The sequence below is a fragment of the Dermacentor albipictus genome, chromosome 8, assembly GCF_038994185.2.
Source record: "Dermacentor albipictus isolate Rhodes 1998 colony chromosome 8, USDA_Dalb.pri_finalv2, whole genome shotgun sequence".
Taxonomy (NCBI): domain Eukaryota; kingdom Metazoa; phylum Arthropoda; class Arachnida; order Ixodida; family Ixodidae; genus Dermacentor; species Dermacentor albipictus.
The window spans coordinates 45,986,384-46,000,114 of NC_091828.1; the positions used below are offsets into that span (position 1 = coordinate 45,986,384).

General features: G+C 44.3%; 1 protein-coding gene across 1 annotated transcript; it reads right to left on the reverse strand.

Moving 5' to 3' along the window:
* Positions 1 to 11,240: 11,240 nt before the first annotated feature.
* LOC135909733 (zinc finger protein 239-like) lies at positions 11,241 to 11,924 on the reverse strand. Its single transcript, XM_070524608.1, has 2 exons — positions 11,645 to 11,924; positions 11,241 to 11,560 (listed from the first exon to the last, which is right to left on the reverse strand). The coding sequence occupies exons 1-2, from the start codon at positions 11,922 to 11,924 to the stop codon at positions 11,241 to 11,243; spliced, it is 600 nt and encodes a 199-aa protein (XP_070380709.1).
* Positions 11,925 to 13,731: the final 1,807 nt, after the last annotated feature.

Sequence of the window (13,731 nt, forward strand, 5' to 3'; positions counted from 1 at the left end):
GTTAGAGAAGGAATTGCTATGCTGTAAACACTAGCCGTTTGCGCAACGGCTCATCATGGCCAATCGGGCAAGCTCCTCGCTAGTGTAACATCGACAGTGTAGCAAGATATACAGTGTCGATCAAGAGCGCGTCGCTTTTGTCTATTACAAGTAAGGTTCAATAAAAGTGGCAGTTTTCCTGTAGATATTTTTTTGGCAACTCGATCACACAGGACACTTTCGATTGCAATCGGGCCCGATCGCGATCAAAGGCACCCTGAGTGACGAGCATTTCCATGCAGTTCATGCAATTAATTACGATTGTTGTCACAACGCAGAGAAATAATTTTTTTTTTTTTGCTGCTGCTGCAAGAGTAAAAGCTCTTCGTTCTGCTACAAACACCACCTAGGGCTAAATATGGGCATGTTGCAGATACAAAAAATGTCTCAATGCAAGTGGGAAGCTCCACTTTCCAGTCGATAGATTCTACTTCCGGCTGGAAAATGCTCCATCCAGTTGTTTCCAGTTGGAAGCGCTGTTTCCAGCTAAAAAATGCTGTATCCAGCAGTTTCCAGCTGAAGCTGGAAAACTTCCAGCTGGTAGTGCTGCTTCTAGCTGGAAAACCAGCTGAGGTGGATTCCACTTCCAGCTGGAAAGTGCCATTCCCAGCTGAGGAGGATTCCACTTCAAGCTGGAAAGTGCCATTTCCAGCTGGCTCTGGAAAATTTCCATCTGGAAGGGCTGATTCCAGTTGGAAACCTGGCTGGGAAGACCATTTCCAGCTAGAAATTCAGAGCCCATTTTCATGTGGGATTTATATGTGTTGGGTTCTGTGTGTTTAAGAGACGAGGATTAGCTCACGGGCTTTTTGCAGGCGCCGTGACGGGAGTTTTGTCTTTCTTGGAGCGATCGAGAGCCTCGCCGCTCTTTAGGCGCTGGGGCGCCGTCTTGCTGGTGGTTGTGTCCATCGCCTCTTGCGAGGCGCTGGACACGCGCTCTTCCGAGCGCTTTGTTTGGCGTGTATGCCTCGGCACGTTGGACGAGGCCTTTGAGGCCACCTGCCCGGAGGTGGATGGCCCCTTCTGCTGGGGGTAGCGGAGCAGCGCTAGTTGCAACCACCGGGGGGGGGGGGGGGGCGTGACGTCATTGCCAGCTCATTGTGTGTGGGCCGGACAGTCGCCGGAGGCCGTTGTGGCGCTGCCCCCTGACGCGCCACATCGGTAAATGTGTTCTTGGGCAGGTAGGTAACCCGCCTGCGTGCCTCCTTGAAAGTTATGTTTTACTTTGCTTTTATCGTCACAATTTCTTTTCCGTTTTTTCAGGATGGGCACGACCGCGAGTATGCGGCGTGCTCCCCTTAACAGTTTACACAATGAAGAGTGTTCTCGCAAGCTTCAGAAGTATGTTCATGGGCACTGCACTTTGCACAGGTTTGACGGCCTCGGCGGCTCTGCGAACTGTGGCCGAAACGTTGACATTTGAAACATCTGAGCGGACTGGGCACATATGGCCTTACTCGGAGCTTGATGTACCCTGCCTCGATTGACTCGGGCAGGACACTTGATCCGAAGGCGATTATCAAGTGCTCCGTATGGATTTTTTTGCCATCTCATCTCATCTTAATTCTTTTGACATTGATTACATTCTGTTCACTGAAGCCCTCCAAGAGTTCAGCCTCAGTGAGATCCAGCAAGTCATCGTCCGACACAACGCCGCGGGTGGTGGTCATAGTACGGTGCGGGGTTACTGTTAGTTGGGTCTCCCCAAATGACACTATAGTTTCGGCAGTTTCTCGTATTGCTTCTTATCGCGAAGCTCCAGGAGGAGATCACCGCTTGCAATCCTGGTCGCCTTATAGCCGAAAGTTCCGGGATCCTTGGACTGCACAACCACAACCATAGGGAAAAGCGACGTAGCTGGCGATAGTGACGGAGGGGGCAACGATGTTGATCCTGCATGCTCACCGTCATTCATGGTGAGGACGGTGATGCGATGTCCACTGCGGAGCACCGTTCCCAGCTGTGGTACTCAGCACCTCCCACCAATATGTTACGGGGATGTTGGAAATATAGACAGATTGTATTTAGAATATATACACAAGCAAGTCCATGTGGTTACGATGGCTGACCAGCAACACCATGCAGCAGCCCGTCTTGCGATGTTGTTCTTCCTTTCTCTTTTATTCTTCCATAACAATATAATCCATGAGTGCAATGAGCAAGTTCTCATCAAGGTTCCTAAGCGTTTTATAACACCATCTGGCCGAGGTGCCGAGCGTCCGTTAAGTTCGTGCAGAGCAGCTTGTATTTCTGCCTCGAAGTCTTCGTCGAACAGTGTGTTTGCTTCACCACAGTAATCTGCATCTGAGTCCATCATACGCTCAAAGGTGGCAGGGGCGTTGCATAATCCAAATGGCATTCCTTTAAATTGGTATAGGCCATCAGGTGTGATGAACGCGGTTTTTTCTATGTCCGTATCGTAGACCTCAATCTGCCAGTATCCCGAACGAATATCAATAGAAGAGAAATAGCTGGGACCATGCAGGCAGTCAAGGGCGCCGTCTATACGTGGGAGCGGGTAGACGTCCTTCTTAGTAATGTTGTTCAGATGACGGTAGTCTACACAGAAGGGCCACGTGCCGTCCTTCTTAACCAACACCACAGGTGACGCCCAGGGACTCGAAGAAGGCTCAATGATGTTTTTATCTAGCATTTTGTTCACTTTGAATTACTCGGTGTTCCGACGCAAAAGCTCAATACGGTCGTCGGTGGATAGGCGTAGCATCGCCAGTAAGAATCCGAAGCTTGACCGCGAGCGTCTGGCCTAAAGGGTGATCGCCGAAGTCGAAAATATCTCGCTATGACGATAACACTTGGCAAAGGTCTTCAGCCTGCACAGAGGACAGGTTCGTCGCAACCATTATCTTTATGTTGGGATCGGCGCCCGAGGCTGGCGCGAAGGGCCTGCTAAGCTCGCGAGAACCATCGGTGGATAACGCTGCCACATGATGGTCGTCGAGACAATCAACGGTTGCAAGGCAAATACCTTCTGGTAGAATTTGCTTTGCCAATACAAAGTTAAAGACAGGCATACGAGTGCGGTTTGCAGAAATAGTAAATATACTGTGAGGAACGCTAACGTCATACTGTAGTGGAAAGTCGGGCAGAGGAGTGACGAGGTACTCTCCACCAGGAGCTGGTGGGGAAGACAACAGTTCAACATAGGTTATCAGCATCAGCCACCACATGTATCACCACATATCACCACCACATTGAGTTTGGAGGCAGGCGAAGAAATCCGGTGGGGCGTTAGCAGCAGTGGGGTGTGTCAGAAGGTTCTGCGAGAATCGGCAGCTCAAGGCGAAGGGTACTGGAAGAGCAGTCAATAAGGGCAGGATGCGCGGAGAGAAAATCGAGGCCGAGAATGAGGTCGTGGGGGCAATGAGCAATTATGGTGAAGAAGACAGGAGTGTGGCGGCTGGAGATGCTGACACGTGCCGTACACATGCCGATGATAGGCACAGTACCGCCATCCGCAACGCGGACGACGCGCGCCGACGCTGGGGTGAGGAGCTTGTTCAGTCGTCGTCGGAAGGCAGCACTCAGAAAGATGTGCTCCTGTATTGGTGAGTGCCATGACAGGCTAGCCGTCAACGTCAAGAAGGTTTTAGTTCGCAGGTAACGTGAGCAGAGGATTTGAGGGCAGGGTCAACAACGCAGCTTCACCTCCAGAAGCTGCAGTGCCTAGTTGTCCGGCTGTATCCGGGAGGCGATAGGCGGCGAAGAGAAGCGGCGGGATTGGAGCGAACGAGACTGATGGCGTCGAGGTGACGGCGAGCGGCTGTAGCGAAAGTTCAGAGCAGGAGCATCAGCGACAGTGGGTTCCTGGCAGGTGGTATAGAGAACAGAAGGTCAAAATGTGAGGGGATAAGCGGCGGCGTATGTCCGAGGAGGTGGTGGTCATCGCTTGCGGCAGTGACGAGTGACGTGGCCAATGCGACAGCAGTGGAAGCAGATCGGCCTGTCATCAGGGGTTATGCCATTCGGACGGGTTGCGACGATATGTGGCAGAAAAGGACTGCCGGGGACGAGGAGGGACGCTAGAGAACTGGGGAACGCTGGGTTGAGGCGTGGAACACAGAGTTCAGACCCATGTTATCGAATTCCTGTCTGACGACGGCCTGAATCAGCGCAATGGTGGTTGCTGGCGGATCGGGAGGTGTCGCGGAGAAAGCTGGCGAACAGGCGGCCTCGAGTTCGTGGCGAACAATAGGGACGACGTCACAGATGGTGGTCTGTCGCGGTTGACCCTTACATGTCGACGCAGCAGCAGTGTTGGGTAGCCGCGTGATATGGTGTGAGATGCGGCGGCTCTTAGCTTGTTCAAGGCGACTACATTCTTTGATGATGGCGTCGATAGTGGAGACGTTGCCAAAAACAAGCAAATTGAAAGCATCGTCGGCGATGTGTTTTAGCACATGTGCCACTTAATCTGCTTCGGACATATTATCATCAGCTTTGCGGCATAGAGCCAAGACGTCGAGGATGTATGAAACGTACGGCTCTGTAGATGACTGAACACGAGACGCAAGAGCCTTTCTCGCGGCAACCTTGCTCCCAATGGGGTGGCCGAACAGTTACCGGCGCTTTTCTTTGAATTTGTCCCAACTGGTTATCTCGTCGTCATGCGTTTGGTGCCACACGCGTGGGGTGCCGCCGAGATAAAAGATGATATTGGCGAGCATAATCCTTGGGTCCCACCTGTTATTAGCACTGGCGTGTTCATAGAGCTTGATCCATTCGTCAACGTCATGTCCCTCCAGGGCAGAGAACACACCAGAGCCGCGATGCGGGGCAACCGTGACGACTGGAGCAGTCGGACAAACCGAAGTCATTGCAGAGGCGGGCTCGTCACAGGAAGGCATAGTGACAAGCTCGATGTGCCGAACACTTCGGAGTTCTGTGGCAAAGACAGGCATCGCTCACCTCCAGCAGAATGTTACGCGTGGAATGACACAGACGAAAGAGGCTATTTACAGGCTATTTACAATGGAGTCGGACAGCCAGGCCGACACTTGCTCGCGCCAAGGGCACAGACCAACTTCATCGTCGTTTTCGCGGCGGCTCGTCACTTGACCATCGCTCCATATCGTAATAATATATAGTTTCATAATGACGTTTAACAAGTTCGCAACCAAAAGGAATAAAAATAAGCATTTTGTTGAGGGTGAGGGTCACTGCTACATTCCACACGACGCGAGGATTTATGCTTAGCACTGCGACTGATACACCAAACACCGTTCTGGAACGAGAGTGCCTTGTATCATTTCTCTGTAAAAAAATGCTATGAGCTTTTGTGCATCTGACACTTCCGTGCCTAGGGTGGCGTAGCGTGCCACTGTGCCTAGAGTGGCAGCCATATGGTCCGCCTGCACAGCGCGTTACGGAGAGAGGAAAAATAATTGTCTATATCATCGTACATACCTCATCAACAGAGACTGCCCTCGAGAGTGTAAAGATAACACATCGAACTACGCATACAGGAGGCCAAACCCAGACGTAGCAGCAATGCTAAGGCATATCCAAAGGCTTGCCCCAACCCCCCCAATCCACTTCCTTCTCCTGAGACATGCCAGCTTCTCTGCACTCACAGCAGCATCCCCTTGTATCCCCATTCCATTCTCCATAAGCATTATTGAGCCATTATGTAAAGTCTATGTGTAAGCAGGCCGTTGGGAAATGGAAAGGAGGGGTTGTGCAGCGCTATGCTAAAGCTGGCAGGGTATCACCAAAGCCCAAAAGTTTGAGAACGCCTGCTTTGTGTATCTGTGCACTGTTCTATCTAAGAAAGATCTATATGCTAGCACAGAATCTGTACCGACCTATGTCATTTATTGACATAGGTCGGTTTTGTATGCGTAGAACAAAAGTTTTGTATGCGTAGAACAGAATTGGTAATCTCATTTTGCTTCCACACACTTGTGACAGAAGGATCACTGCAACAAAACAAATACATAGGTTCATTCACGAGTGCATTCACACCGCTTACGTTCTAAACGTCTCGGCAAGTAGCTTAGCTCGAACTAAACAAGGCATCCACATATTGGCTCTGCTTAGCCATAGAGAATTTTCCAACAATTTAGGGCATTAACTATAAGGAAAACAATATGCAATTAGCTTTTGTTGCGCACATGTACACATCTGTTCATGCACAAGGATGTTCAATTAGGCACCAACTTACCTGGAGAACAACATGTTCTAATGAGCCGTGCAACATTCACAATTTATCACTAATAAGTACTTTACTGTACACAGGAGTCTTTTGTGGGCATAGTGAATAAACAAGTACTTCGTCGTTGAGCCATTACATCAAGGAACTGATAACCAAAAATATCTCTGCAACCTTCAGCACAGCTGCCCTCAGCTATATCTTCATATAACTAAAGAAGTTATGTAATATATTTATTTCCACAATGTGTGCCTACATACAACCATACTTGACTGTGGTATCGTGGTGTTGTCAGTGTCATGTCATATCAGCATTTACATATCGTTTCATTACATTTTTAAAACAGAATGAAACAACTTGTCACATTATGCTGGAACATGCTATGAGCTACCTGGGCAGCTCAACATATCCGAGCATATGGTAACGCTTGCGTACCAGAATACCATGTAGCATAGTGCACACGTATGCATATTCCACATTCAGATTTGAATTAATACATAGACACCTACACTGCATAACGGTGTCGATAGACAATTGCCATTTAGGATCACAAGTTCAGGATAAGCAAGCTTTGAAAGAATCTGCACTGAAATGGGCACATGTTGATACAAGTGCCTCTTCACGTGAATGTAACGTGCCAAAGTCCGAAGGCATATGTGTCACCAAAATGGCTGAGTGGATGTGGAGGAAATCCTTAGGAGTGGCCCTGGCAAAAAAAAGCCTCACGTGTTTGTTTATTACATGTAGGTACATTGTTGCCCAATAGAGAAGTAATTTTTCGTATTGAATGGAATACGAATCGAATAGTCCCAGTAGTGGAAGAAATGTAGAATACGTTTCAAATAGTTTTCAAAAAATGAACAGCTATTATCAAAATGTGTAAAACAAAGTGCACAACCTGGTGTCCATAACATTGGCAACTTCTTACGGTTCCATCGCACATTATCAACCAATCAAGTTTGTTTTCCTTCTGTCAAAGATACAGAAAGAAGAACTGTGACAAAAAGCTGTTTGTCAGAACAGTTTGACTAGGTCACAGCCCCATAGAAAAATTTCGAAGCGGTAACAGCACTACCGTAAGATAAATAAAAAATTGAAACTTAACAGACAGCGAAGTACTATAGGACACACACTAACATATGGAAATGTCAAGTTAATACAGAAAAGTTAAAGCAGTTTTTCCAGTCGTCCTGAAAATAAATACAAAATAGTTTCTTAGAAAAAAAATGAATATCTGAAATGCTATCAAATTACAAATATCTAGAATAAATACAATGAAAATACGGGAAAAAGTAGTAATCAACTTGTTGCAAACAGTTACATACGACCAGATGAAACAATTCGATTCGATTATGTATTTGATAAATGGGACAAGGTTTTTAATAAAGCAAGCGCTAATTAAGTAGTAGAAATCTCAGAACTATACATTACTGTATATAACTTGCGGATATCCTCATAGGAACAATCAAATAGGTCAAAATTATCAAGGTCATAGTGGTTCAGAAGGGAGGGAAGAGTGTAAGACAAGCACTCTTTTCCGGACTGTGTTTAGTTCCCAATTTTCTCCGTGACGCGTGGATAATTTAAATGCGTAATTCTTACAGTGGACAAACCATGCAAATTTGTTATGTTCTTACGAATTTCTCATTTAAATTTTCTGCTTAACGTATAATTGTATATCTGGTGTACTTTAACTATTCCTGAACTACAGAATAAAACATTAGAAGATGCTGCAAACTGCGCATTGAAAGTATGCCTAATACATTTTTTCTTGACCAAGCGTATTTAAGTTTAGTGACCACCATTGTAGCCCATACTAGTTGGCAATAATTTAAACGAGAGCTAATGAGCGAGTGATAGAGCAGAAGCCTCATTCCTTTTGTAAGTAAGTATCGAAGCCGACCAATGAAACTTGTCACCTGAGCTAATTTTTGTAGGACATGTCTTATGCGGTAATCGAAAATCATATTCGCAGAAAAAAAAATGCCAACATTTCAAATCTTCAACTATTTCAATAGTGTGAGTACTCAGTTCTATGTCTTTATGAGATGGAATAATTTTATTATTTGTTCGGAATATAACAGCTTTTCTTTTATTTTAATTAATACGCATAGCATCTGCTACTGACCATCTCTCTAGCGTTTTCATTGCCTGATTACAAGTTCTTCTAGGCCCGTGAATATCTTGCCGTGAAAAAAAACTATGCTGGTATCATTAGCATATATTATGTATTTAGCCTCGCAATTAATATTTACAATGTCATTCAGATAGATGTCAAATAATACTGGGCCTAGAACACTGCGCTCTAGCACTCCACACAGCAAAGGTTTCACCCCGGAAATAGAGCCACTTATCTGAACGACCCGCTGTCTGTTTGATAAATAAGAATCAGCAAGCGTTAAGGCTTGTCCACGAATACCATAGCAATGCAATTTGTTGAAAAATATTTTATGGTTTACTAACCTTTGAAAAATCAATAAATATACCAAGAACGAGCGCCTTATTTTAAACGTGTCTAAGAATATACCCTTTTTGCTCTAGGAGTGCCTGTTCATATGATTTATTTTTCCGAAAACCAAACTGATGAGGTGTAAATCGATTATACTTATCAATGAAGCTTGAAAATCAAGTGTGCAGAATTTTTCGAAAGGCCTTGTTTCGAAGCATTGTTTACCCAACGCAAAAATGGAGAAGAAGGAACAAATGAGGAAATTGCTCGTAAAGAAAGGGATCTTTAAAGACCACAAATTATCCCCGCATAGCCAGGAAAGTCTAGTTCCCTTAGCAACGTATAAAGCCTCCACTACGCGCTTTCTCATACTTTATGAATATATTACGTCCACGGGTGCGACATTTATCATACTTTTGCTTTATTTATTTAGCTTTATTTGTGCCCAGGAAATGTTTTAAGTGTTCGATCGCTATTAGAATATACTTGTATTTACGAAGTGTCCATTTTAAGGCATCAAATATTCGCACACCCTTAAAACAGCGATTTCTTGGATTTATAATTTTAAATGCATGTCCTGTGCGCAATACTGTTTGTAAGGAAATTCTTTACGAGAGTCTGGCACAACTGCAATTCAGAATGAATGTTTTCAAATGTCAAAAAACAGGATTAGCCCAATTACTCCCTATCTGGGCACATATGTATTATACAGGCATATGTCTGCTCGACTCAAAATTTAAATTTTATACAAATATTTCTACAGATATATGTCACACCAGTGCTTATACAGATGCTGATACATCAGTTGACATAAAAAGTAGAAATGAATTAGGCATGGTGGACTTGACATTTGACTCAAAACTTAAATTACTCATGTATGTTAGTTATTGCAAGTTTTTCTGTGTTAATAATTAACTTACAAATGCTGTCGCTTAACTTCTCGTGTAGCCTCAGATACAATAAAATACTAACAACAGTATCAACACATCTTTATATTGCATGCTGTCATTCAAGTATCAACATACTAGGAACAGACAATGAATACTCATTAAACACAGACATTTATTTGGTGCTCTCATGAGACAGACATCGGAAAGCTTACTGAACAATCAATTGCTCTAAAAAGTATCTATATCTAAAAAAAACAAGAAAAAAGAGAGGATCAAATAGAGTAAGATCAAGAGTCTCCAGGATGAACGCTGTATATCACAACCTAGTCAGCGCTGTCTCTGTGTAGCTGTTTCTTTTTACATTCTTGTTCAATTGCGCTTACACACACTATTACGGATTCAATCCGACTCGCCCGCCTAAGTCAGTGGGTCTAACAGAACAAGTTCATATGTACAAAAAGACAATACTGAAAAAAGTACTTATAGAAATCACATAAAGACGTCTGTAGTGTAATAATAAGTATTACTATTAACATACATGTCCTGTAGGGGCATGCAAACAGTAATTTTCCAGATCAAAACAAATGTTGAATACTTTTGGAAAAATGAAAAGCACAATATGACAAAGCAAATTGCTGATTTTACAGACTTCATTATAGCGAGGTTTTTTCAATTTTTTCTCAGCTATAACGGCTGAGTGTGGGTCAGTTCTCATATTTCCTTTTGCTCTGTGCTCTATAACATCTTCAGAAAAGGTCTAGAGCAAATATGATCACCACAAAAAGTGTTTCAGGGACCCTTCAAGAGGAACGTGTAGATTAACGGCTCCTATCTAAATACATGGGAAATGAGAAACCGTTTTCCTCGACAACTGCTGCACCAAATTCGATGAAGTTTGCTGGATTTAAAATAAATAGAATCTGGTGACTGTTGATAGTGAATGCTTAATTAGGCCGTGAATTTTTTAATAAAACTTGTTGAAAATCACAAATTTTCAGAAAACGAAACTATCAAGTATACAACTCTAACATGCAATGAAAAACGATATCACAATTCTGTCAAATTCATCAAATAGGACATATCTAAAGCGGAAAAAAACTGATATGTTAAACGTCTTTCAAATATAGTGCTAGTATGTCAGTAGGACTTTGAAATAACCTGATAAACAATGTAGCAAGTTGACGAAAGATATAAATTGATACATCGAATTCGTCCGCCTTGAATGATCTACCGAATGCAGTTTACAAAACTACGATATCTATTCTAGGTGCAGAGCTGCGAATTTAATAACTCCTTGCTTCAACTTTTTTTCAAATATTTCTAAATTCCTATTATAACATTAAGGCCACAAATCTAATTTTTTTTCCAGCAGTCACTAGAATTTAAACTTTTTGTCTCAAAAGCAAGAAATTTCGTAATAATTGGCCCAGTGGTTATCTCAGAAAAGTGTTCCTGCATTTTACAAGTATTTGAATAGGCAGCATCAGATTGGGCCCGAGCTAAACCTTCCCCTTATGAGCCCATGAAGACACATGTGCTACCTCATGCAGTAAAACACTATGCAACATGCTACATGTGTGTAGATTTATAATTCAGATTTCTAATTCAACATTGTTGTTGACCTACCCTAGAGTGCCAGGGTGCTGTGAAGTACCTGCAGCAGACGTTACAGCTATATGGCCGGTCACCTGCATCAATGAGCTGGTGTGTCTTCAGGGCATTCTTCAACGAGAATTTCTGAAGGCATAGAGGGCTTTGAAATGGCTTCTCGCCTCATATGTCTCTTGAGGTGGACCTTTTGTGAGAAGCTCTGAGAGCATGAAGGGCACTGATATGGCTTCTCCCTTGTGTGAGTGCGCAGGTGGACTTTCAGGTGGGCCTGTTGTGAGAAGCTCTGAGAGCATAAAGGGCACTGAAATGGCTTCTCGCCTGTGTGGGTGCGCAGGTGGGTTTTTAGGTGGGCCTGTTGTGAGAAGCTCCGAGAGCATGAAGGGCACTCAAATGGCTTCTCGCCTGTGTGGGTGCGCAGGTGGCACTTTAAGTCATACCCGTTTTTGAAGCCCCGAGAGCATGAACGGCACCGATATGGCTTCTCACCTGTGTGGGTGCGCAGGTGGATTTTTAGGTGGCCTTTTTGTGAGAAGATCTGAGAGCATGAAGAGCACTGATATGGCCTCTCGCCTGTGTGGGTACGCAGGTGGGCTTTCAAGTGGGCCTGTTGTGAGAAGCTCTGAGAGCATGAAGAGCACTGAAATGGCTTCTCGCCTGTGTGGATGCGCAGGTGGCACTTCAAGTCATATCTCTCCTTGAAGCCCCGAGAGCACGAAGGGCACTGATATGGCTTTTCACCTGTGTGGGTGCGCAGGTGGACTTTCATATTAGTCTTGTGTGCGAAGCTCTGTGAGCATGAAGGGCACTCAAATGGCTTCTCACCTGTATGCGTACGGAGGTGGTCTTTGAGGTAACACTTTTGTGAGACGCTCTGGGGGCATAAAGAGCACTGAAATGGCTTATCGCTTGTGTGGGTGTGCAGGTGAACGTTTAAGTTGTATCTGTTAACAAGCTCCTATGGCATGAAGAGCACTGAAATGGCTTCTCTCCAGTATGGAGGTTGGCATGTGCTTCCAGGTGGAACAGTTCATCCGCCTCATAGTCACGTAGGTGACATCGGTGAAGGGATCCTTGCTTTGAGTTGTCACAGTTGGCAGTTGACGGAGAAATAGAAGGCTTCAATGCTGCACAAATAAAACAAAAGTAGGTAAGAGTTTTTATGAAATGCCAAAAAAGAACACAGATGCTAAATTTAATCAGAAGCTAGCTTTTTTATTATGTGAGAGATCGCCAAGGTGACTTCAAGTATGATAAATATAAAGATTACTAATGGTCCTTTTTATTTTCTTGATATTCTGCATTTGAATGCTTCATCACTCTGTTTGTGAAGTCACTTATAAAAAGTATTTTACACAGAAGTAAAAAATCATAAGTGACAGAATGTGGAAAGCTTGACTCTCCATTTCCTTGAGCCTCAAAGACCACTTTGAAAAATGCTTTGATCAAGGTTGCTCTCTTAACCTCAATGAGCACTTCAGGCCCGGAAGTCTCATTTGGCACTTGCAAAACTTATTATGATTCGCTGGCACAACAAAGTTGTCTCATACGAGACATCATCAGTGGGTTTCTTCTTATCACAGGCTGAACTTTGGCAATGTTTACGTAAGTTGAGATTGCGATGAGCCCCCGCTAGAAAATGCCATAGTTTTCCCAGCATAACCCGCCAACACATACAATCTGCATCCCCTTCCAGAACAGCCCAGATAGAAAAAAAAAATAATATGCACACGTATAACCCACGGAAATAACTGCGTAAAACCCTTGGATGTTTAGAAAAACAGTATCCGTATTGGATAAATGACTTGTCCATGTTGTATCTTTAGCCAGTGACTCTGCTTTACTGTTTTTGGAGACGGAAGCTGGACCATTCAGCATGGCCTACCATGATCCAAGTTCTATTTTGCCAGTGTCATGTGCACTATTTGCAAACTGCTAAATGCAAAATTGCGACTCATGCAGAGGAGGACAATGACCAACAATGCAGGAGGGGAGAATGGAGCTTCAACACACAAGGGTAGAGAAATGGTGAGATTCCCCAGGTCATAACAAAAGTGTGAGCAGTCGAGAGCCTTATCGTGAAGTGTTGCTTTGTGGCAGTGCATGCTGTGCTGCCATGGAGCCACACTTCATCGGAATTCCAGTAATCCACACCCCTAATCCTGACTCTACTGTAAATTTTTTACAATGCTTGGTGTGAGTTATAGATGCAAAAATACGGCAATTTTTTTTTGGTTGCACTCTGCTCCTAGTGCTCTGCAATTACAAAATAGTGGCAAATGATCACTGAAACTGACAACGAATAGCACAAGAAGGTACTGTAGTGTTTGCAAAGGGAGTCACCGAGCATAGTCAGTGGTTCCAAATGAACGACACACACACTAGTTTCATATGACGCCCAAATAAACCCTCGGTTGCAGCGAGGGTGCTTACACACACACACACACACACACACACACACACACACACACACACACACACACACACACACACACACACACACACACACACACACACACACACACACACACACACACACACACACACACACACACACACACACACACACATATATA